Below are 26,135 nucleotides of genomic sequence, written 5' to 3' on the forward strand. Positions count from 1 at the left end.
GTGTGTTATGTTTATTACAGTGTGTCTACAAGCAGGTGTGTTATGTTTATTACAGTGTGTCTACAGACAGGTGTGTTATGTTTATTACAGTGTGTCTACAGACAGGTGTGTTATGTTTATTACAGTGTGTCTACAAGCAGGTGTGTTATGTTTATTACAGTGTGTCTACAGACAGGTGTGTTATGTTTATTACAGTGTGTCTACAGGCAGGTGTGTTATGTTTATTACAGTGTGTCTACAAGCAGGTGTGTTATGTTTATTACAGTGTGTCTACAGACAGGTGTGTTATGTTTATTACAGTGTGTCAACAGGCAGGTGTGTTATGTTTATTACAGTGTGTCTACAAGCAGGTGTGTTATGTTTATTACAGTGTGTCTACAGACAGGTGTGTTATGTTTATTATAGTGTGTCATGTTTATTACAGTGTGTCTACAGACAGGTGTGTTATGTTTATTACAGTGTGTCTACAGACAGGTGTGTTATGTTTATTACAGTGTGTCATGTTTATTACAGTGTGTCTACAGACAGGTGTGTTATGTTTATTACAGTGTGTCTACAGGCAGGTGTGTTATGTTTATTACAGTGTGTCTACAAACAGGTGTGTTATGTTTATTACAGTGTGTCAACAGGCAGGTGTTTTATGTTTATTATACAGGTGTGTTATGTTTATTACAGTGTGTCATGTTTATTAAAGTGTGTCATGTTTATTACAGTGTGTCTACAGACAGGTGTTTTATGTTTATTACAGTGTGTCTACAAGCAGGTGTGTTATGTTCATTACAGTGTGTCATGTTTATTACAGTGTGTCTACAGACAGGTGTGTTATGTTTATTGCAGTGTGTCAACAGACAGGTGTGTTATGTTTATTACAGTGTGTCTACAGGCAGGTGTGTTATGTTTATTACAGTGTGTCTACAGGCAGGTGTGTTATGTTTATTACAGTGTGTCTACAGGCAGGTGTGTTATGTTTATTACAGTGTGTCTACAGGCAGGTGTGTTATGTTTATTACAGTGTGTCAACAGGCAGGTGTTTTATGTTTATTAGACAGGTGTGTTATGTTTATTACAGTGTGTCATGTTTATTACAGTGTGTCTACAGGCAGGTGTGTTATGTTTATTACAGTGTGTCAACAGGCAGGTGTGTTATGTTTATTACAGTGTGTCTACAGACAGGTGTGTTATGTTTATTACAGTGTGTCATGTTTATTACAGTGTGTCTACAGACAGGTGTGTTATGTTTATTACAGTGTGTCTACAGACAGGTGTGTTATGTTTATTACAATGTGTCAACAGGCAGGTGTTTTATGTTTATTAGACAGGTGTGTTATGTTTATTACAGTGTGTCATGTTTATTAAAGTGTGTCATGTTTATTACAGTGTGTCTACAGGCAGGTGTTTTATGTTTATTACAGTGTGTCAACAGACAGGTGTTTTATGTTTATTACAGTGTGTCTACAAGCAGGTGTGTTATGTTCATTACAGTGTGTCATGTTTATTACAGTGTGTCTACAGGCAGGTGTGTTATGTTTATTACAGTGTGTCTACAGACAGGTGTAGGTTTGTTTTTACAGTGTGTCTACAGACAGGTGTGTTATGTTTATTACAGTGTGTCTATAGGCAGGTGTGTTATGTTTATTACAGTGTGTCAACAGACAGGTGTGTTATGTTTATTACAGTGTGTCTACAGGCAGGTGTGTTATGTTTATTACAGTGTGTCTACAGGCAGGTGTGTTATGTTTATTACAGTATGTCTACAGGCAGGTGTGTTATGTTTATTACAGTGTGTCTACAGGCAGGTGTGTTATGTTTATTACAGTGTGTCTACAGGCAGGTGTGTTATGTTTATTACAGTGTGTCAACAGACAGGTGTGTTATGTTTATTACAGTGTGTCTACAAGCAGGTGTGTTATGTTTATTACAGTGTGTCATGTTTATTACAGTGTGTCTACAGGCAGGTGTGTTATGTTTATTACAGTGTGTCTACAGACAGGTGTAGGTTTGTTTTTACAGTGTGTCTACAGACAGGTGTGTTATGTTTATTGCAGTGTGTCTATAGGCAGGTGTGTTATGTTTATTACAGTGTGTCAACAGACAGGTGTGTTATGTTTATTACAATGTGTCAACAGGCAGGTGTTTTATGTTTATTAGACAGGTGTGTTATGTTTATTACAGTGTGTCATGTTTATTAAAGTGTGTCATGTTTATTACAGTGTGTCTACAGGCAGGTGTTTTATGTTTATTACAGTGTGTCAACAGACAGGTGTTTTATGTTTATTACAGTGTGTCTACAAGCAGGTGTGTTATGTTCATTACAGTGTGTCATGTTTATTACAGTGTGTCTACAGGCAGGTGTGTTATGTTTATTACAGTGTGTCTACAGACAGGTGTAGGTTTGTTTTTACAGTGTGTCTACAGACAGGTGTGTTATGTTTATTACAGTGTGTCTATAGGCAGGTGTGTTATGTTTATTACAGTGTGTCAACAGACAGGTGTGTTATGTTTATTACAGTGTGTCTACAGGCAGGTGTGTTATGTTTATTACAGTGTGTCTACAGGCAGGTGTGTTATGTTTATTACAGTATGTCTACAGGCAGGTGTGTTATGTTTATTACAGTGTGTCTACAGGCAGGTGCGTTATGTTTATTACAGTGTGTCTACAGGCAGGTGTGTTATGTTTATTACAGTGTGTCAACAGACAGGTGTGTTATGTTTATTACAGTGTGTCTACAAGCAGGTGTGTTATGTTTATTACAGTGTGTCATGTTTATTACAGTGTGTCTACAGGCAGGTGTGTTATGTTTATTACAGTGTGTCTACAGACAGGTGTAGGTTTGTTTTTACAGTGTGTCTACAGACAGGTGTGTTATGTTTATTGCAGTGTGTCTATAGGCAGGTGTGTTATGTTTATTACAGTGTGTCAACAGACAGGTGTGTTATGTTTATTACAGTGTGTCTACAGGCAGGTGTGTTATGTTTATTACAGTGTGTCTACAGGCAGGTGTGTTATGTTTATTACAGTGTGTCTACAGGCAGGTGTGTTATGTTTATTACAGTGTGTCTACAGGCAGGTGTGTTATGTTTATTACAGTGTGTCAACAGGCAGGTGTTTTATGTTTATTAGACAGGTGTGTTATGTTTATTACAGTGTGTCATGTTTATTACAGTGTGTCTACAGGCAGGTGTGTTATGTTTATTATAGTGTGTCTACGGACAGGTGTTTTATGTTTATTACAGTGTGTCTACAAGCAGGTGTGTTATGTTTATTACAGTGTGTCATGTTTATTACAGTGTGTCTACAGGCAGGTGTGTTATGTTTATTACAGTGTGTCAACAGGCAGGTGTGTTATGTTTATTACAGTGTGTCATATTTATTAAAGTGTGTCATGTTTATTACAGTGTGTCATGTTTATTACAGTGTGTCTACAGGCAGGTGTGTTATGTTTATTATAGTGTGTCATGTTTATTACAGTGTGTCTACAGACAGGTGTGTTATGTTTATTACAGTGTGTCTACAGACAGGTGTGTTATGTTTATTACAATGTGTCAACAGGCAGGTGTTTTATGTTTATTAGACAGGTGTGTTATGTTTATTACAGTGTGTCATGTTTATTAAAGTGTGTCATGTTTATTACAGTGTGTCTACAGGCAGGTGTGTTATGTTTATTATAGTGTGTCTACAGACAGGTGTTTTATGTTTATTACAGTGTGTCTACAAGCAGGTGTGTTATGTTTATTACAGTGTGTCATGTTTATTACAGTGTGTCTACAGGCAGGTGTGTTATGTTTATTACAGTGTGTCTACAGACAGGTGTAGGTTTGTTTTTACAGTGTGTCTACAGACAGGTGTGTTATGTTTATTGCAGTGTGTCTATAGGCAGGTGTGTTATGTTTATTACAGTGTGTCAACAGACAGGTGTGTTATGTTTATTACAGTGTGTCTACAGGCAGGTGTGTTATGTTTATTACAGTGTGTCTACAGGCAGGTGTGTTATGTTTATTACAGTGTGTCTACAGGCAGGTGTGTTATGTTTATTACAGTGTGTCTACAGGCAGGTGTGTTATGTTTATTACAGTGTGTCAACAGGCAGGTGTTTTATGTTTATTAGACAGGTGTGTTATGTTTATTACAGTGTGTCATGTTTATTACAGTGTGTCTACAGGCAGGTGTGTTATGTTTATTATAGTGTGTCTACGGACAGGTGTTTTATGTTTATTACAGTGTGTCTACAAGCAGGTGTGTTATGTTTATTACAGTGTGTCATGTTTATTACAGTGTGTCTACAGGCAGGTGTGTTATGTTTATTACAGTGTGTCAACAGGCAGGTGTGTTATGTTTATTACAGTGTGTCATATTTATTAAAGTGTGTCATGTTTATTACAGTGTGTCATGTTTATTACAGTGTGTCTACAGGCAGGTGTGTTATGTTTATTATAGTGTGTCATGTTTATTACAGTGTGTCTACAGACAGGTGTGTTATGTTTATTACAGTGTGTCTACAGACAGGTGTGTTATGTTTATTACAATGTGTCAACAGGCAGGTGTTTTATGTTTATTAGACAGGTGTGTTATGTTTATTACAGTGTGTCATGTTTATTAAAGTGTGTCATGTTTATTACAGTGTGTCTACAGGCAGGTGTGTTATGTTTATTATAGTGTGTCTACAGACAGGTGTTTTATGTTTATTACAGTGTGTCTACAAGCAGGTGTGTTATGTTCATTACAGTGTGTCATGTTTATTACAGTGTGTCTACAGGCAGGTGTGTTATGTTTATTAAGGTGTGTCTACAGACAAGTGTAGGTTTGTTTTTACAGTGTGTCTACAGACAGGTGTGTTATGTTTATTACAGTGTGTCTATAGGCAGGTGTGTTATGTTTATTACAGTGTGTCAACAGACAGGTGTGTTATGTTTATTACAGTGTGTCTACAGGCAGGTGTGTTATGTTTATTACAGTGTGTCTACAGGCAGGTGTGTTATGTTTATTACAGTATGTCTACAGGCAGGTGTGTTATGTTTATTACAGTGTGTCTACAGGCAGGTGTGTTATGTTTATTACAGTGTGTCTACAGGCAGGTGTGTTATGTTTATTACAGTGTGTCAACAGGCAGGTGTTTTATGTTTATTAGACAGGTGTGTTATGTTTATTACAGTGTGTCATGTTTATTACAGTGTGTCATGTTTATTACAGTGTGTCTACAGGCAGGTGTGTTATGTTTATTATAGTGTGTCTACAGACAGGTGTTTTATGTTTATTACAGTGTGTCTACAAGCAGGTGTGTTATGTTTATTACAGTGTGTCATGTTTATTACAGTGTGTCTACAGGCAGGTGTGTTATGTTTATTACAGTGTGTCAACAGGCAGGTGTGTTATGTTTATTACAGTGTGTCATGTTTATTACAGTGTCATGCTTATTACAGTGTGTCTACAGGCAGGTGTGTTATGTTTATTAAAGTGTGTCAACAGGCAGGTGTGTTATGTTTATTACATTGTGTCTACAGGCAGGTGTGTTATGTTTATTACAGTGTGTCTACAGACAGGTGTGTTATATTTATTACAGTGTGTCTACAGGCAGGTGTGTTATGTTTATTACAGTGTGTCATGTTTATTACAGTGTGTCATGTTTATTACAGTGTGTCTACAGGCAGGTGTGTTATGTTTATTAAAGTGTGTCTATAGGCAGGTGTGTTATGTTTATTACAGTGTGTCTACAGGCAGGTGTGTTATGTTTATTACAGTGTTTCAACAGGCAGGTGTGTTATGTTTATTACAGTGTTTCAACAGACAGGTGTGTTATGTTTATTACAGTGTGTCTACAGGCAGGTGTGTTATGTTTATTACAGTGTGTCTACAGGCAGGTGTGTATGTTTATTACAGTGTGTCTACAGGCAGGTGTGTTATGTTTATTACAGTGTGTCTACAGGCAGGTGTGTTATGTTTATTACAGTGTTTCAACAGACAGGTGTGTTATGTTTATTACAGTGTGTCAACAGACAGGTGTGTTATGTTTATTACAGTGTGTCTACAAGCAGGTGTGTTATGTTTATTACAGTGTGTCATGTTTATTACAGTGTGTCTACAGGCAGGTGTGTTATGTTTATTACAGTGTGTCAACAGGCAGGTGTGTTATGTTTATTACAGTGTGTCATGTTTATTACAGTGTCATGCTTATTACAGTGTGTCTACAGGCAGGTGTGTTATGTTTATTACAGTGTGTCAACAGGCAGGTGTGTTATGTTTATTACAGTGTCATGCTTATTACAGTGTGTCAACAGGCAGGTGTGTTATATTTATTACAGTGTGTCTACAGGCAGGTGTGTTATGTTTATTACAGTGTGTCTACAGACAGGTGTGTTATGTTTATTACAGTGTGTCTACAGACAGGTGTGTTATGTTTATTACAGTGTGTCTACAGGCAGGTGTGTTATGTTTATTACAGTGTGTCTACAGACAGGTGTGTTATGTTTATTACAGTGTGTCTACAGGCAGGTGTGTTATGTTTATTACAGTGTGTCTACAGACAGGTGTGTTTTGTTTATTACAGTGTGTCTACAGGCAGGTGTGTTATGTTTATTACAGTGTGTCTACAGACAGGTGTGTTATGTTTATTACATTGTGTCTACCTGCAGGTGTGTTATGTTTATTACAGTGTGTCTACAGACAGGTGTGTTATATTTATTACAGTGTGTCTACAGGCAGGTGTGTTATGTTTATTACAGTGTGTCATGTTTATTACAGTGTGTCATGTTTATTACAGTGTGTCTACAGGCAGGTGTGTTATGTTTATTAAAGTGTGTCTATAGGCAGGTGTGTTATGTTTATTACAGTGTGTCTACAGGCAGGTGTGTTATGTTTATTACGGTGTTTCAACAGGCAGGTGTGTTATGTTTATTACAGTGTTTCAACAGACAGGTGTGTTATGTTTATTACAGTGTGTCTACAGGCAGGTGTGTATGTTTATTACAGTGTGTCTACAGGCAGGTGTGTTATGTTTATTACAGTGTGTCTACAGGCAGGTGTGTTATGTTTATTACAGTGTGTCTACAGGCAGGTGTGTTATGTTTATTACAGTGTTTCAACAGACAGGTGTGTTATGTTTATTACAGTGTGTCAACAGACAGGTGTGTTATGTTTATTACAGTGTGTCTACAGGCAGGTGTGTTATGTTTATTACAGTGTGTCTACAGACAGGTGTGTTATGTTTATTACAGTGTGTCTACAGGCAGGTGTGTTATGTTTATTACAGTGTGTCTACAAGCAGGTGTGTTATGTGTATTACAGTGTGTCTACAGGCAGGTGTGTTATGTTTATTACAGTGTGTCTACAGACTGTTGTGTTATGTTTATTACAGTGTGTCTACAGACAGGCGTGTTATGTTTATTGCAGTGTGTCTACAGACAGGTGTGTGATGTTTATTACAGTGTTTCAACAGACAGGTGTGTTATGTCTATTACATTGTTTCAACAGACAGGTGTGTTATGTTTATTACAGTGTGTCTACAGGCAGGTGTGTTATGTTTATTACAGTGTGTCTACAGACAGATGTGTTATGTTTATTACAGTGTGTCTACAGGCAGGTGTGTTATGTTTATTACAGTGTGTCTACAGACAGGCGTGTTATGTTTATTACAGTATGTCTACAGGCAGGTGTGTTATGTTTATTACAGTGTGTCTACAGGCAGGTGTAGGTGTGTTTTTACAGTGTGTCTACAGGCAGGTGTGTTATGTTTATTACAGTGTGTCTACAGGCAGGTGTGTTATGTTTATTACAGTGTGTCTTCAGACTGTTGTGTTATGTTTATTACAGTGTGTCAACAGGCAGGTGTGTTATGTTTATTACAGTGTGTCATGTTTATTACAGTGTCATGCTTATTACAGTGTGTCTACAGGCAGGTGTGTTATGTTTATTACAGTGTGTCAACAGGCAGGTGTGTTATGTTTATTACAGTGTCATGCTTATTACAGTGTGTCAACAGGCAGGTGTGTTATATTTATTACAGTGTGTCTACAGACAGGTGTGTTATGTTTATTACAGTGTGTCTACAGGCAGGTGTGTTATGTTTATTACAGTGTGTCTACAGACAGGTGTGTTATATTTATTACAGTGTGTCTACAGGCAGGTGTGTTATGTTTATTACAGTGTGTCATGTTTATTACAGTGTGTCATGTTTATTACAGTGTGTCTACAGGCAGGTGTGTTATGTTTATTACAGTGTTTCAACAGGCAGGTATGTTATGTTTATTACAGTATTTCAACAGACAGGTGTGTTATGTTTATTACAGTGTCTACAGGCAGGTGTGTTATGTTTATTACAGTGTGTCTACAGGCAGGTGTGTTATGTTTATTACAGTGTGTCTACAGGCAGGTGTGTTATGTTTATTACAGTGTGTCTACAGACAGGTGTAGGTGTGTTTTTACAGTGTGTCTACAGGCAGGTGTGTTATGTTTATTACAGTGTGTCTACAGGCAGGTGTGTTATGTTTATTACAGTGTGTCTACAGGCAGGTGTGTTATGTTTATAACAGTGTGTCTACAGGCAGGTGTAGGTGTGTTTTTACAGTGTGTCTACAGGCGGTTGTGTTATGTTTATTACAGTGTGTCTACAGGCAGGTGTGTTATGTTTATTACAGTGTTTCAACAGACAGGTGTGTTATGTTTATTACAGTGTGTCTACAGGCAGGTGTGTTATGTTTATTACAGTGTGTCTACAGGCAGGTGTGTTATGTTTATTACAGTGTGTCTACAGGCAGGTGTGTTATGTTTATTACAGTGTGTCTACAGACAGGTGTGTTATGTTTATTACAGTGTTTCAACAGACAGGTGTGTTATGTTTATTACAGTGTGTCTACAGACAGGTGTGTTATGTTTATTACAGTGTTTCAACAGGCAGGTGTGTTATGTTTATTACAGTGTGTCTACAGACAGGTGTGTTATGTTTATTACAGTGTGTCTACAGACAGGTGTGTTATGTTTATTACAGTGTTTCAACAGGCAGGTGTGTTATGTTTATTACAGTGTGTCTACAGGCAGGTGTGTTATGTTTATTACAGTGTTTCAACAGGCAGGTGTGTTATGTTTATTACAGTGTTTCAACAGACAGGTGTGTTATGTTTATTACATTGTGTCTACAGACAGGTGTGTTATGTTTATTACAGTGTTTCAACAGGCAGGTGTGTTATGTTTATTACAGTGTTTCAACAGGCAGGTGTGTTATGCTTATTACAGTGTTTCAACAGAAAGGTGTGTTATGTTTATTACAGTGTGTCTACAGGCAGGTGTAGGTGTGTTTCAGTACCTTTCCGAAGCTGCCTTTTCCCAGCACCATGAGGAAGTTGAAGTCCTGGAGGCAAATCCTGGGCTTGACCGGTCCTGCAGGTAGGGTGGCCAGACAGGGGACTGACGGGGCTGAGGGGGACAGGACAGACACGGGGACAGGAACAGACACAGACACAGGGGCAGGCCTCAGGGAGGGGGGGAGAAGGGAGGGGGGAATAGCATCTAGACCACTAGGCTCCTATTGAAGAGAGGAGGGGGGAGGGGGGGAGGGCTTAGTTATAATAAAACTGTCACACACATCCACACACACACAAACCTGCAATGTATGGATTTTAATGAAGCACTCCTGCACCCTGGTGGCCAAAGTGAGGGAACTCACACACATTTTGTTTGGTCATACTCCGAGTCTAAATATACCTGTATATACCAATAGTTATATATAATATATGTTTTCTATAACTCTAACTAAACTACCCATAATCCACTGCATGAGAGTATGTCTTACATTTTCGTCAGGGACAGGCATGTTGTAGTACTCTCCCTCATCCTGATCCAGCAGTTTGAACCAGCCGCTAACTGAGTGACGGAATATCTCGCTCACTCCGAACGACAGCGATCCCATGAAGTCATTCCGAGACGTACGATCCCAATCCCACACCTCCACCGACAGACGACGGTCCCACTGCCGCCCACGCACCGAGCTGGGGAGAGAGATGGGAGTGAAAGAGGTTACCGACCAGGTATCCGACCTCCAGTCATCTGCACACCTCAAGACCATGCCAGTCCACTGAGATAAAGCTACCGGGGCTAACACAAGTCTTGTTCCCTGTGCAGAGTTCCCAGAACTACTGGTACACACACACACACGCACACACACACACACACACACACACACACACACACACACACACACACACACACACACACACACACACACACACACACACACTCACAAGGTGAAGCTCTCGTTCCAGACGGGGTTGAGTGTGGAGCGGATAGTCTTGGTCTTCTGTTTGCTCTGGCTCTTGGGGTCAGGGATTAGCTTGAGCTTCACGTAGGGGTCAGACAGACCGTTGGGGTCCATGGGGATCAGGTTACGAGCCTCCCGCACTGAGGGGGGAGAGAGGGGGGTGGAGCGGCAGAGGGAAAGACTCAGACAATGGAAAGCATAGATGGCCATACAGATGCCACATCTTAATTTGAACCAGTTTCTCACAGCAGGAAAATAATCCTGCTGCAACAGGAAATGTGAATATTATGTGGATTATGATGAATGTACATTTTGTGTAGGAGATGAAACAAAGTATTAGTGCAAATCAAGTCTGACATTACAAACTTTCGAATCCTTTTTAAACTTGAAAACACTACAAGTTTGCAATTCCTTCTGTGCATGAAAATTGCTGCTACAACAGGGTGATCAATTTAAGATTTGGCATCGGTCGATGCACCACAGATAGCATGACTTGTAGGAGTGTGTGCCTGTATTCAGCTCCCCCACTCTGCCTAGTGGTCAGTACCTGACAGTGCGAATGGTAGAGTGACAGCAGTGGAGGAAAAAGTATCCAATTGTCATACGAGTAAAAGTAAAGCTACTTTAATAGAAAAAGACTCAAGTAAAAGTAAAAGTAACCCAGTAAAATACTACTTGAGTAAAAGTCTAAATGTATTTGGTTTAAATATACTTAAGTATCAAAAGTAAAAGTATAAACAATTTCAAATTCCTGATTTTAAGAAAACCATATGGCACCATTTTCATATGGATATATTTTTATGGATAGCCAGGGGCAAACTCCAACATGTAGACATCATTTACAAACGAAGCATGTGTGTTTAATGAGTCCACCAGATCAGAGGCAGTAGGGATGTAGGGATGACCAGTGTTTAGTGTTCTGTTGATAAGTGCATGAATTGTACCGTTTTACTGTCCTGTTCAAAATGTAATGAATACTTTGGGGTGTCAGGGAAAATGTATGGACAGTGTAGTCTAGTGGTTAGAGTGTTGGAATAGCAACCGGAAGGTTGCAAGTTCAAACCAACGAGCTGACAAGGAACAAATCTGTCGTTCTGCTCCTGAACAGGCAGTTAACCCACTGTTCCTAGGCCGTCTTTAAAAATAAGGATTTGTTCTTAACTGACCTGCCTAGTTAAATATGTAGTAAACTCCAAATAGCCTAAAAAATGACTTAAGTAGGACTTGAAAGTTTTTTACTTTACACCACCGGGTGACAGAGACATGTAAACCCTGTCTCTATCAGTGGTTAGGGACAACTCTTCTCAACACTTAGTACTTTACACCACCGGGTGACAGAGACATGTAAACCCTGTCTCTATCAGTGGTTAGGGACAACTCTTCTCAACACTAAGTACTTTACACAACCGAGTGACAGAGACATGTAAACCCTGTCTCTATCAGTGGTTAGGGACAACTCTTCTCAACACTTAGTACTTTACACCACCGGGTGACAGAGACATGTAAACCCTGTCTCTATCAGTGGTTAGGGACAACTCTTCTCAACACTAAGTACTTTACACCACCGGGTGACAGAGACATGTAAACCCTGTCTCTATCAGTGGTTAGGGACAACTCTTCTCAACACTTAGTACTTTACACAACCGGGTGACAGAGACATGTAAACCCTGTCTCTATCAGTGGTTAGGGACAACTCTTCTCAACACTTAGTACTTTACACCACCGGGTGACAGAGACATGTAAACCCTGTCTCTATCAGTGGTTAGGGACAACTCTTCTCAACACTTAGTACTTTACACCACCGGGTGACAGAGACATGTAAACCCTGTCTCTATCAGTGGTTAGGGACAACTCTTCTCAACACTTAGTACTTTACACCACCGGGTGACAGAGACATGTAAACCCTGTCTCTATCAGTGGTTAGGGACAACTCTTCTCAACACTAAGTACTTTACACAACCGAGTGACAGAGACATGTAAACCCTGTCTCTATCAGTGGTTAGGGACAACTCTTCTCAACACTTAGTACTTTACACCACCGGGTGACAGAGACATGTAAACCCTGTCTCTATCAGTGGTTAGGGACAACTCTTCTCAACACTAAGTACTTTACACCACCGGGTGACAGAGACATGTAAACCCTGTCTCTATCAGTGGTTAGGGACAACTCTTCTCAACACTTAGTACTTTACACAACCGGGTGACAGAGACATGTAAACCCTGTCTCTATCAGTGGTTAGGGACAACTCTTCTCAACACTTAGTACTTTACACCACCGGGTGACAGAGACATGTAAACCCTGTCTCTATCAGTGGTTAGGGACAACTCTTCTCAACACTTAGTACTTTACACCACCGGGTGACAGAGACATGTAAACCCTGTCTCTATCAGTGGTTAGGGACAACTCTTCTCAACACTTAGTACTTTACACCACCGGGTGACAGAGACATGTAAACCCTGTCTCTATCAGTGGTTAGGGACAACTCTTCTCAACACTAAGTACTTTACACCACCGGGTGACAGAGACATGTAAACCCTGTCTCTATCAGTGGTTAGGGACAACTCTTCTCAACACTTAGTACTTTACACCACCGGGTGACAGAGACATGTAAACCCTGTCTCTATCAGTGGTTAGGGACAACTCTTCTCAACACTTAGTACTTTACACCACCGGGTGACAGAGACATGTAAACCCTGTCTCTATCAGTGGTTAGGGACAACTCTTCTCAACACTTAGTACTTTACACCACCGGGTGACAGAGACATGTAAACCCTGTCTCTATCAGTGGTTAGGGACAACTCTTCTCAACACTTAGTACTTTACACCACCGGGTGACAGAGACATGTAAACCCTGTCTCTATCAGTGGTTAGGGACAACTCTTCTCAACACTTAGTACTTTACACCACCGGGTGACAGAGACATGTAAACCCTGTCTCTATCAGTGGTTAGGGACAACTCTTCTCAACACTTAGTTGTGACCTGTGATGAAGATGTCCTCGTTCTCTCCCCGGACGGTCAGGTGGATCCTGCCTCTCTTCTCTGTATGATCTTGACCACACAGGCTGGGCACCAGGCTCTCACAACGCTTGTGGACATTCATCTCACAACCTGTAGTACATGCACACAAGTATAGACGCAGCAACACACACACACACACACACACACACACACACACACACACACACACACACACACACACACACACACACACACACACACACACACACACACACACACACACACACACACACACACACACACACACACACACACACACACACACACACACACAGAGAGAGATAATAACACGTGGTAAGAAACCACTCACACACATATACTGTACATTCATGCTACACACACATCACAACTGCTGCTCTTATTATGATTGATACATACTGCACAATTTAAACAATTTCCCCCCAATCCCCCCATCCCCAAAACACATGTAAATATTGGACTATAACTTGTACCTTCCTGTATTATACTTATGCTAAAATGTTTATTCTATTCTACTGAGACATTTACTTTATGTTGGTATTCTTATCTTTTATTATGTCTTATTGTTGTTGCAATGTCGAGAAGGAACCTGCAAGTAAGCATTTTGACTAATAAAACTTGAAACAGAACGTCTGGTTACTTACAGGAGCATTTCATGCCCTGTTGGATAAGGCCATAAAGCAGAGAACCACAGTGATCACAGAACGTTGGAGAAGTGTAGGTCTGAGGTCGAAATCTGTGTTTACTCTTCAAGTCCTGAGAGAGAGAACGAGACAGGGACAGACGGACAGACAGACAGACAGACAGACAGACAGACAGACAGACAGACAGACAGACAGACAGACAGACAGACAGACAGACAGACAGACAGACAGACATGTAATTAGTACGTCATTGAGACAGACAGACAGACAGACAGATAGACATGAGAGTAGTAAGTCATTGAGACAGACAGACAGATAGACATGAGAGCAGTAAGTCATTGAGACAGACAGACAGACAGACAGACAGACAGACAGACAGACAGACAGACATGATAGTAGTACATCATTGAGACAGACAGACAGATAGACATGAGAGTAGTAAGTCATTGAGCCAGACAGACAGACAGACATGAGAATAGTAAGTCATTGAGTCAGACAGACAGATTGACATGAGAGCAGTAAGTCATTGAGACAGACAGACAGACAGACAGACAGACAGACAGACAGACAGACAGACAGACAGACAGACAGAGAGAGAGAGAGAGAGACAGACATGAGAGTAGTACGTAATTGAGACAGACAGACAGATAGACATGAGAGTAGTAAGTCATTGAGACAGACAGACAGACAGACAGACAGACAGACAGACAGACAGACAGACAGACAGACAGACAAGAGAGTAGTAAGTCATTGAGACAGACAGACAGACAGACAGACAGACAGACAGACAGACAGACAGACAGACAGACAGACAGACAGACAGACAGACAGACAGACAGACAGACAAGAGAGTAGTAAGTCATTGAGACAGACAGACAGACAGACAGACAGACAGACAGACAGACAGACAGACAGACAGACAGACAGACAGACAGACAGACATGAGAGTAGTAAATCATTGAGACAGACAGACAGACAGACAGACATACAGACAGACATGAGAGTAGTAAGTCATTGAGACAGACAGACAGACAGACAGACAGACAGACAGACAGACAGACAGACAGACAGACAGACATGAAAGTAGTAAGTCATTGAGACAGACAGACAGACAGACAGACAGACAGACAGACAGACAGACAGACAGACATGAGAGTAGTAAGTCATTGAGACAGACAGACAGTCAGACAGACAGACAGACAGACAGACAGACAGACAGACAAGAGAGTAGTAAGTCATTGAGACAGACAGACAGACAGACAGACAGACAGACAGACAGACAGACAGACAGACAGACAGACAGACATGAGAGTAGTACGTCATTGAGACAGACAGACAGACAGACATACAGACAGACATGAGAGTAGTAAGTCATTGAGACAGACAGACAGACAGACAGACAGACAGACAGACAGACAGACAGACAGACAGACAGACAGACAGACAGACATGAAAGTAGTAAGTCATTGAGACAGACAGACAGACAGACAGACAGACAGACAGACAGACAGACAGACAGACATGAGAGTAGTAAGTCATTGAGAGAGGAACATCCTCATGTTTATGTGTTGTGATAAACAGGGGGGAAACGAGGAGAAACGAGGGAGAGTTTGAGAGTGTTATATTCATGGCAACCAATTACATTTCTGTGCTGGGAAGAGAGTTCGATATGTTAATGGAATGTGTTCCTGGGGAAGCCTGAATCATCTCTATCTGCTTTTCAGCTTATCAGTTTCTTCCCCATCCACATCCCCTTCCTCTGTAACTGTCTGTCTTCTCTCCTCACCCTCTCTACTCCCCAAACCCCATTTCACACCCTTTGAGCTTAACTTTGAGAACTCCCCCCACCTCTTTCAATCTCTGCCAACTCTCGCTCTCTCTCCATCAGGCAGTTTCTGAGCCAAGCTCTTCCTCCCAATTCCGTCCTGTCAATCGTTCTCCCTCACATACACACACACTCATTTTTTGCACACACTCACTCTCTCTTTCTCTTTGACCTAATTTCTGATCCAGTTTATTTAGCTGAAAAAAGACAAATCTCTTTGAAATCCCAAAGAGAGACAGAGAGAGGGAGCAATCTGTTCACCCTCTCTACCTCTGCTCATGTCTCTCAGTCTTCCTCTCTCTCTTCCTCCCCCTCTCAACCTGGATCCCCCACTCCTCCTCTTTGTTTTCTCTCTTTCTCTTCCTCTCTCTGGATGGATTGGCAAGATAAAGGGAGGAGTGAGGGAGGCCTGAAAAGGGGAAGTGTGGAGTGGAGGGATGAATAGATGGAGAGACGTAAAGATCTATATGAGGATGGATGACAGTAAAGGCGGAGTGGAGGAATGACAGACAGAGGGACAGGTGTGTGTGTGTGTGTGTGTGTGTGTGTGTGTGTGTGTGTGTGTGTGTGTGTGTGTGTGTGTGTGTGTGTGTGTGTGGCTGTGTGGAATGATGGATGGATAAGGGAGGAGGGAAGGAGGGAAGGAGGGAAGGAAGGTGAGTGTAAAAGCTGGGAGAAGGGGGAAGATTGACTCACTTCTGTAGGAGCAGTGGGGGCTCCAGGACAGGTGAAGGTTACATACTCGTGACATCGCTTGTGGACAGAGAAACTGCACACTGCCACAAAACACAGAGCAGAAAGACAATCAACACATTACTACATCCAAATCCATTTGATCTCTGCTTATAAAAACCTCATCTGATTCAAAGAATAATGTGGAAAATGTGTGTGTTCTAGTCTTGTCAAAAACAAAAACAAACTGCTGAATGTCATTGTGATCAAGATTGTTCACTAGGGGTTCAATGTCAAAAACACAATGCATCAATCAATACCAAAATAACATATTCCTTCATCAATGATACTATTGCCTTGACTTGCTCTTAGGGGTTAAGGCCTATAATTGCTGTTAACGTTTTCAGACAAATGCATTTGTAAAATGTGTTGTAAAAAAAAGGGTAACGATCGGCTGATTAATGATAACTTATGATCCAATAATCCTTACCTTGACATTGAAATCCCTGCTTTCCAATTCCCCTGTGTGGAACAAACCATAACACAACACAGAAACCATCACTGATCTTACAAACCACACAACTGAAAGGACTGGCCTGCTCAGTGGAAGATGAGCAGATGGGCCTGAACAGAAAGAGGTGCATCATTTGGTGCAGTGCTGTAACCCACGAATAATCCAATGTTAACAAATCAAGATGGCTATAACACTTATAGATATGGCTCATTCTTTTGTTTTATCAAATAACAGCAGCCGACAAGGACGCATTATGGCCATAAAGCCGAAATGCGTCCTTGTCAACAGAAACCCTCATGATTACGGGGTGTTGTGGCAAATACATGTCCTTGTGACAGCTTTTATGGAATAAAACAGCAAAAATACAGTGAGAGTCTGAGAGTGAGCTGCAGGACATCTCTATAGAATACTACACTTACTGCAGTGCTGATCAGGTCAACTGGGGGGGGGGGGGGTTGCCTCTCACACACACCAAACACCCAGTCACTCCCTCCTCCCCCATTCTCCCCTTCATCCTCCCCCCTCCTCCTCCTCTTCCTCCTCCCTCCTCCTCTTCCTCCTCCTCCTCCTCCAGAGTTGCAGTCTTCTACTACTCTCCTTAGATCTTAATTTAATAATTAAAGCCATTGATTGGTTAAAGAGCCCACTCAGCCAGTTTACTGGCTGTGAATCAGCTGCTGATTAAAAGGTAAGCAGCAGAGAGGCGGGAGAACAACACCCTACAGAGAGAGGGCCCTTGAGGGTCACACTGAAGTACCCCCAGGTTCATCTCAATAGTCACAGAGTTCTCATCCTCTCCTCTCCTCTCCTCTCCTCTCCTCTCCTCTCCTCTCCTCTCCTCTCCTCTCCTCTCCTCTCCTCTCCTCTCCTCTCCTCTCCTCTCCTCTCCTCTCCTCTCCTCTCCTCTTCTCTCCTCTCCTCTTCTCTCCTCTCCTCTCTTCTCCTTCCTCTGACAGTGACAGACTTGTGACCTAGTGAAGGAGGGGAAATGACATCCGCCATATTGGTTTCACCTCTGCAGTGTTTCCATATCAGCACAGATGAAGGAGAGGAGACGAGGAGTGTAAACCACTCTCGGTGGTTCAGTACTATGACAGTTCTTTGTACTCTCCACCAGAAAGTGCAAGAGAGGCAGAGCTACATTAGACAGGCCAAACAGCACCACCGGATGGTCATAGGATGACAGGACAAAAGACAAGCCAAAAGCATCTATCTGGAGAATCCTATTATATTAGGAAAGTAGGGAAAGGGAAACAGACTACCTAGTCAGTTGTACAACTGAATGCATTCAACTGAAATGTGTCTTCCTCATTTAACCCAACCCCTCTGAATCAGAATAAAGATACATATCTATTTATTCGGCCATACATCCTCCACATATACATGGCTGTCATATGATAATGTGTAGCGATCTATTCCTGTACCAGGGGAATGGAGAGGAGACAAAAGCCCCGCAGGCAGAATATTGACAATATAAAGTCTCCTTTCAATCCCCTGGTGTTTGTTGTCAATAGTATACAGCCCTAGAGGATGTGATTTGAACTGTGTAGTACTGATCTCTTTTATCATGTCTATTGTAGGAAACCAGCAGAATCTCCACAGGGAGAGATGCAGAGATGCCTGTAACTCGTGTGGAAGACTGCTGTCTGGAGTGCTATGGGGTTTTTGTGATGTGTATTTTTAAACGACCAAACCAAAATCTAAGAGAGCGCTACCATATCTATCTTTCCTTAGTTAAATAATCAGACTGTAACTTTGACAGTCATTCACCGAAATGTACTGCAAACTTCCCAGAGGCTGTTGGCTAGAGGAGAGGCCTGCACTCAGCCTACCCTCTCCACCATATGTCCACACGCACACGCACGCACAGAGACGTGCACGCACAGATTCTACACTGGCCTGCTTTGGGTGTGTCTGCCAGAATGAGCTTACTGTACATGATACTGGACTTCCAACCAGTCTTGGGTCATGTATGGTGGCTGTGTGAGCATGAAAATGTGTGTTACTGTGTGTTTTGTGTCTGTGTACACACACTGTACTGTCTAGTGGTGTGTGTGTGTTTACCAGATGAAGTTGGTGCTGTGGCTGCAGTTTTAGAGTTAGTGGGAAGTTTGAAGAGGTGGCCAGTGAACTATTGAGACCTGGAGTGTGTGTAAGTGTGGGTTTCTGCTGATTCATAATGTGATTGTAAGAGTGGGTTTCTGCAGATTCCTAATGTGATTGTAAGTGTGGGTTTCTGCAGATTCATAATGTGTGTGTAAGTGTGGGTTTCTGCAGATTCATAATGTGTATGTGTAAGTGTGGGTTTCTGCAGATTCATAATGTGTGTGTAAGTGTGGGTTTCTGCAGATTCATGATGTGTGTGTGTGTGTGTGTGTGTGTGTGTGTGTGTGTGTGTGTGTGTGTGTGTGTGTGTGTGTGTGTGTGTGTGTGTGTGTGTGTGTGTGTGTGTGTGTGTGTGTGTGTGTGTGTGTGTGCGTGAGTGTGGATTACCAGGTGAAGGCTGTGCAGGGGCTGCATTTTGTGGGATGTTTGCAGAGGCGAGCTGGGAACTAATGAAGCATTTCTGTTGTGTGTATATAGCTGTGTGTGTATTAAGCTGTGTGTGTCTATTTCGCTGTGTGTGTGTATTTCACTGTGTGTGTGTATGTATTTCGCTGTGTGTGTGTATTTCACTGTGTGTGTGTGTATTTCGCTCTGTGTGTGTGTGTATTTCGCTGTGTGTGTGTGTATATTTCGCTGTGTGTGTGCATTTAGCTGTGTGTGTGTGTGTGTGTGTATTCCGCTGTGTGTGTGTATTTCGCTGTGTGTGTGTGTATTTCACTGTGTGTGTGTGTGTATTTCGCTGTGTGTGTGTATTTCGCTGTGTGTGTGTATTTCACTGTGTGTGTGTATTTCGCTGTGTGTGTGTATTTCACTGTGTGTGTGTATTTCGCTGTGTGTGTGTGTATTTCACTGTGTGTGTGTGTGTGTATTTCGCTGTTTGTGTGTGTATTTCGCTGTGTGTGTGTATTTCGCTGTGTGTGTGTGTGTGTATTTCGCGGTGTGTATTTTGTTGTGTGTGTGTATTTCACTGTGTGTGTGTATTTCGCTGTGTGTGTGTGTATTTTGCTGTGTGTGTGTATTAAGCTGTGTGTGTATTTCGCTGTGTGTGTGTATTAAGCTGTGTGTGTATTTCGCTGTGTGTGTGTATTTCGCTGTGTGTGTGTATTTCGCTGTGTGTGTGTGTATTTCGCTGTGTGTGTGTATTTCGCTGTGTGTGTTTGAATTTAGCTGTGTGTGTGTATATACCTGTGTGTGTATTTCGCTGTGTGTGTGTGTATTTCGCTGTTTGTGTGTATTTCGCTGTGTGTGTGTATTTCGCTGTGTGTGTGCATTTAGCTGTGTGTGTGTATTCCGCTGTGTGTGTATTTCGCTGTGTGTGTGTGGATTTCACTGTGTGTGTGTATTTCGCTGTGTGTGTGTATATTTCACTGTGTGTGTGTGTATTTCGCTGTGTGTGTGTGTATTTCACTGTGTGTGTGTGTGTGTATTTCGCTGTGTGTGTGTATTTCGCTGTGTGTGTTTGAATTTAGCTGTGTGTGTGTATTTCGCTGTGTGTGTGTGTATTTCGCTCTGTGTGTGTGTGTATTTTGCTGTGTGTGTGTGTATTTCGCTGTGTGTGTGCATTTAGCTGTGTGTGTGTATTCCGCTGTGTGTGTGTATTCCGCTGTGTGTGTGTATTTCGCTGTGTGTGTGTGTATTTCGCTGTGTGTGTGTGTATTTCGCTGTTTGTGTGTATTTCGCTGTGTGTGTGTATTTCGCTGTGTGTGTGCATTTAGCTGTGTGTGTGTGTGTATTCCGCTGTGTGTGTGTGTATTTCGCTGTGTGTGTGTGTATTTCACTGTGTGTGTATTTCGCTGTGTGTGTGTGTATTTCACTGTGTGTGTGTGTGTGTGTATTTCGCTGTGTTTGTGTGTATTTTGCTGTGTGTGTGTATTTCGCTGTGTGTGTGTGTGTATTTCACTGTGTGTGTATTTCGCTGTGTGTGTGTGTATTTCGCTGTGTGTGTTTGAATTTAGCTGTGTGTATGTATTAAGCTGTGTGTGTATTTCGCTGTGTGTGTGTATTAAGCTGTGTGTGTATTTCGCTGTGTGTGTGTATTAAGCTGTGTGTGTATTTCACTCTGTGTGTATATTTCGCAGTGTGTGTGTATTTCGCTGTGTGTGTTTGAATTTAGCTGTGTGTGTGTATTTCGCTGTGTGTGTGTATTTCGCTGTGTGTGTGTGTGTGTATTTCGCTGTGTGTGTGTATTTCGCTGTGTGTGTGTTTTTCGCTGTGTGTGTGTATTTCGCTGTGTGTGTGTATTTCGCTGTGTGTGTGTATTTCGCTGTGTGTGTGTATTTCGCTGTGTGTGTGTATTTCGCTGTGTGTGTGTGTATTTCGCTGTGTGTGTGTATTTCGCTGTGTGTGTGTATTTTGCTGTGTGTGTGTGTATTTCGCTGTGTGTGTGTGTATTTCGCTGTGTGTGTGTATTTCGCTGTGTGTGTTTGAATTTAGCTGTGTGTGTGTATTAAGCTGTGTGTGTATTTCACTGTGTGTGTGTATTAAGCTGTGTGTGTATTTCGCTGCGTGTGTGTATTAAGCTGTGTGTGTATTTCACTCTGTGTGTGTATTTCGCAGTGTGTGTGTATTTCGCTGTGTGTGTTTGAATTTAGCTGTGTGTGTGTATTTCGCTGTGTGTGTGTATTTCGCTGTGTGTGTGTGTGTATTTCGCTGTGTGTGTGTATTTCGCTGTGTGTGTGTTTTTCGCTGTGTGTGTGTGTATTTCGCTGTGTGTGTGTATTTCGCTGTGTGTGTGTATTTCGCTGTGTGTGTGTATTAAGCTGTGTGTGTATTTCGCTGTGTGTGTATTTTGCTGTGTGTGTATTTCGCTGTGTGTGTGTATTTCGCTGTGTGTGTGTATTTCGCTGTGTGTGTGTATTAAGCTGTGTGTGTATTTCGCTGTGTGTGTGTATTAAGCTGTGTGTGTATTTCGCTGTGTGTGTGTATTTCACTGTGTGTGTGTATTTACCAGATGAAGTCAGTGCAGTGGCTGCAGAAGGTGGGCTGTTTGAAGAAGCGAGCGGTGAACTGGTGGTCCTTGACCTCGATGATCCTCTTGTGTTTCAGCGCCCCCTTCCTCTGGAACACTGGCACCCTGGGAGGGGGGGTGAGGGGGGAGGGCAGGGGAGAGGCCCCAGGGGTGGCCACGGGGGAGGCCAGGGTCAGAGGGGAGAGGGAAGGGGACGGGGACACGGGAGTAGACATGCTGCCTGGAGGAACCAGACAGGGGACAGAGGGATTAGCAGAGGGAGAGGGAGGGAGAGGGAGAGGGAGAGGGAGAGAGAGAGAGAGAGAGAGAGTGAGAGAGAGAGAGAGAGAGAGAGAGAGAGAGGGAGCAAAAGAGAGAGAGAGAGAGAGAGAGAGAGAGAGAGAGAGAATAAAAGGACCCAGACAGGGGACAGAGGGATGAGCAGAGGGATGAGGGAGAGAGAGAGAGAGAAAGAGAGAGTGAGAGAGAGAGAGCGAGATAGAGAGAGAGAGAGAGAGAGAGAGAGAGAGAGAGAGAGAGAGAGAGAGAGAGATAAAAGGACCCAGACAGGGGACAGAGGGATGAGCAGAGGGATGAGGGAGAGAGAGAGAGAGAGAGAGAGAGAATAAAAGGACCCAGACAGGGGACAGAGGGATGAGCAGAGGGATGAGGGAGGGAGAGAGAGAGAGAGAGAGAGAGAGAGAGAGAGAGAGAGAGAGAGAATAAAAGGACCCAGACAGGGGACAGAGGGATGAGCAGAGGGATGAGGGAGGGAGAGAGAGAGAGAGAGAGAGAGAGAGAGAGAGAGAGAGAGAGAGAGAGAGAGAGAAATAAAAGGACCCAGACAGGGGACAGAGGGATGAGCAGAGGGATGAGGGAGGGAGAGAGAGAGAGAGAGAGAGAGAGAGAGAGAGAGAGAGAGAGAGAGAATAAAAGGACCCAGACAGGGGACAGAGGGATGAGCAGAGGGATGAGGGAGAGAGAGAGAGAGAGAGAGAGAATAAAATGACCCAGACAGGGGACAGAGGGATGAGCAGAGGGAGAGGGAGGGAGAGAGAGAGACAGAGAGAGAGAGAGAGAGAGAGAGAGAGAGAATAAAAGGACCCAGACAGGGGACAGAGGGATGAGCAGAGGGAGAGGGAGGGAGAGGGAATGTATAAAAAGGAGAGAGGTTAATTCACACATTGAGACAGAGCTCTCCTCAGAGACCCAGAGACACAGAACGATTAGTGAAATTCACACTGTGTCCCACATATGTCCCACTTCATACTCGCTCGCTTTCTCTCTCTCACCCCATCTATCCTCATCGCCACGCCATGCCAACTGCAACCTCCCACATCCCCCTGACAACCAAACACCCTGGGTTGCCCTGACAACCAAACACCCTTATCGCATGTCAACTGCACCTCCTGTTGCACCCCCCACCCTACTCCAATATTAGAACTGGTACCCTCTCTGTCCTTGTCTCCTTCCTCTTTGTCCTGTTTTGATATTGTGTTAATTTCTCCATAAAAGTTTGGAATGTATTATCATGCTCAGTCAATATGAGTCAAAAGTGAGGAAAAACTAGCAATGTGAAATATTTAACTGAGAGAAAAGGGGTAGCAAACTGCTAAATGATAAATGAAACCACAACAGAGATTGAATGAATAAGTAAATAAGCCGAGAGCGTACAGCATAGCAAACAGAACCTGTTGAAATGATTATGGCACACCGGAAGATGGAGGAAATCGATCCAATGGGTGAATACCAGAGACAGGGAGGGCTGAAAGAACACAGAAACAGAACAAACTAATTCAAGAAAAAAAGGGAATGCTCAACAAATAAGGAACAGAGTGGAAAGCTGCGTGGAGATAGAAGTGAAAGGAGAGAGGGAGAAACAAAGAGAAAGAGAGAGACATTACCTGTATTTGTGGTTGTTTGGGCTGACAGACTTGATCAAAGAGCAGGCTTCTCCTCTTCCTCTCCCCCTCTCTTTATCTCTCCTCCTTTGATAGGCAGCCTGCTATCGCTCTGAACCTGTCGCTGGTCACGTCAAAAAAGAAAAAGTGAAGGAAAGAGAGAGAGAGAGGCAAGTGGTGGCAGGGACGAAGAGCAGGGAGGAAGAGCTGGGAAAAAGAGCTGCCTACAAAAAAAGAGCAAGTAACAAGGGATGAGATTGAAGCTTTCCAAGAACGAGAGAAGAAAGAGGAGGCGTGGACTGCTATGTATCCGTTAAGTTAACCCACACAGGGTGAAGAGGGAGAAGAGATGGAGAGATGGAATTCTCTTTAAGATTGATTCTTTTTTACCAAGAAGAAGATGGGATAGGAGAGAGAGAGAGAGAGACACCGAGAGAGAGACAGAGAGAGGAGAGAGAGAGACAGAGAGACAGACAGAGAGAGAGAGAGAGAGACAGAGAGAGAGACAGAGAGAGAGGGAGGGAGGGAGGGAGGGAGGGAGGGAGGGAGGGAGGGAGGGAGGGAGGGAGGGAGGGAGGGAGGGAGGGAGGGAGGGAGGGAGGGAGGGAGGGAGGGAGGGAGGGAGGGAGGGGAATAGGCAGCAATTCATTTTGAAATCTGGGTTACATCTCTCTGGAGAGAGACAAAGTGAGAGAGCAAGTGATGGAGGGAGAAGAAGGGGGGCCATTTTGCCACCATCACTATGGACTAACACCGACCAACAGTCTAACACTTCTCACAGTGACAGACTGATAGAGAGGAAGGAGTAAGACAGAAGGATGCTCTTGATAGATCAGAGTCTCTAAACAACACCAGTCTATCAAGGGTTAATCATCAATATCATGGTAGACAATCTGTTGCCTTACAACTAGCTGACAGGAGTGTTGGCAGTAATGGTTGGACCATTTTCAGAACAGCCTGTGGAAGGATCAAGGCCCATTTGATGTGAATAACTGGGTAATGATTCGAGTGGAATAGAGATAGGGAACAAAACTGTTTTTCTAGTGGAATGGAGATAGGGAACAAAACTGTTTTTCTAGTGGAATGGAGATAGGGAACAAAACTGTTTTTCCAGTGGAATAGACATAGGGAACAAAACTGTTTTTCCAGTGGAATAGACATAGGGAACAAAACTCTTTTTCCAGTGGAAAAGACATAGGGAACAAAACTGTTTTTCTAGTGGAATAGAGATAGGGAACAAAACTGTTTTTCCAGTGGAATGGAGATAGGGAACAAAACTGTTTTTCCAGTGGAATAGACATAGGGAACAAAACTGTTTTTTTCAGTGGAATAGACATAGGGAACAAAACTGTTTTTCCAGTTGAATGGAGATAGGGAACAAAACTGTTTTTCCAGTGGAATAGACATAGGGAACAAAACTGATTTTCCAGTGGAAAAGAGAAAGGGAACAGTACTGTTATTCAGTGGAATGGAGATGGGGAATAGTACTGTTATTCAGTGGAATGGAGATGGGGAATAGTACTGTTATTCAGTGGAATGGAGATGGGGAATAGTACTGTTATTCAGTGGAATGGAGATGGGGAATAGTACTGTTATTCATTGGAATGGAGATGGGGAATTGTACTGTTATTCAGTGGAACGGAGATAGGGAATAGTACTGTTATTCAGTGGAATGGAGATGGGGAATTGTACTGTTATTCAGTGGAATGGAGATGGGGTATAGTACTGTTATTCAGTGGAATGGAGATGGGGAATAGTACTGTTATTCATTGGAATGGAGATGGGGAATAGTACTGTAATTCAGTGGAATGGAGATGGGGAATAGTACTGTTATTCAGTGGAATGGAGATGGGGAATTGTACTGTTATTCAGTGGAATGGAGATGGGGAATTGTACTGTTATTCAGTGGAATAGAGATGGGGAATTGTACTGTTATACAGTGGAATGGAGATGGGGAATAGTACTTTTATTCAGTGGAATAGAGATGGGGAATTGTACTGTTATTCAGTGGAACTGAGATGGGGAATTGAATAACAGTACTATTCCCCATCTCCATTCCACTGAATAACAGTACTGTTCCCCATCTCCATTCCACTGAATAACAGTACAATTCCCCATCTCCATTCCACTGGAATAACAGTACTATTCCCCATATCCATTCCACTGAATAACAGTACTATTCCCCATCTCCATTCCACTGAATAACAGTACTATTCCCCATCTCCATTCCACTGAATAACAGTACTATTCCCCATCTCCATTCCACTGAATTACAGTACTATT

General features: G+C 42.5%; 1 protein-coding gene across 2 annotated transcripts in view; it reads right to left on the reverse strand.

The window, feature by feature from the left end:
• Positions 1 to 24,069, reverse strand: part of LOC135520640 (protein kinase C alpha type-like) — a 42,366-nt gene extending 18,297 nt beyond the window's left edge. The window contains exons 1-9 of one of the 2 annotated variants that reach the window (XM_064946343.1): positions 23,856 to 24,069; positions 21,952 to 22,188; positions 16,875 to 16,906; positions 16,409 to 16,488; positions 13,888 to 13,999; positions 13,226 to 13,354; positions 10,228 to 10,384; positions 9,780 to 9,975; positions 9,294 to 9,512 (exon numbers count right to left, since the gene is read on the reverse strand). In XM_064946343.1, the coding sequence (XP_064802415.1) occupies positions 9,294 to 9,512; positions 9,780 to 9,975; positions 10,228 to 10,384; positions 13,226 to 13,354; positions 13,888 to 13,999; positions 16,409 to 16,488; positions 16,875 to 16,906; positions 21,952 to 22,187 (1,161 nt within the window). In that variant the 5' untranslated portion in view covers position 22,188; positions 23,856 to 24,069. Of the gene's footprint in view, positions 1 to 9,293; positions 9,513 to 9,779; positions 9,976 to 10,227; positions 10,385 to 13,225; positions 13,355 to 13,887; positions 14,000 to 16,408; positions 16,489 to 16,874; positions 16,907 to 21,951; positions 22,193 to 23,855 lie in introns of both variants that reach the window. The other variant, XM_064946341.1, reaches the window with a different exon arrangement.
• Between the last annotated feature and the right edge of the window lie 2,066 nt (positions 24,070 to 26,135).

The sequence above is a fragment of the Oncorhynchus masou genome, chromosome 29 (assembly GCF_036934945.1).
Source record: "Oncorhynchus masou masou isolate Uvic2021 chromosome 29, UVic_Omas_1.1, whole genome shotgun sequence".
NCBI classification, from domain to species: Eukaryota; Metazoa; Chordata; class Actinopteri; order Salmoniformes; family Salmonidae; genus Oncorhynchus; species Oncorhynchus masou.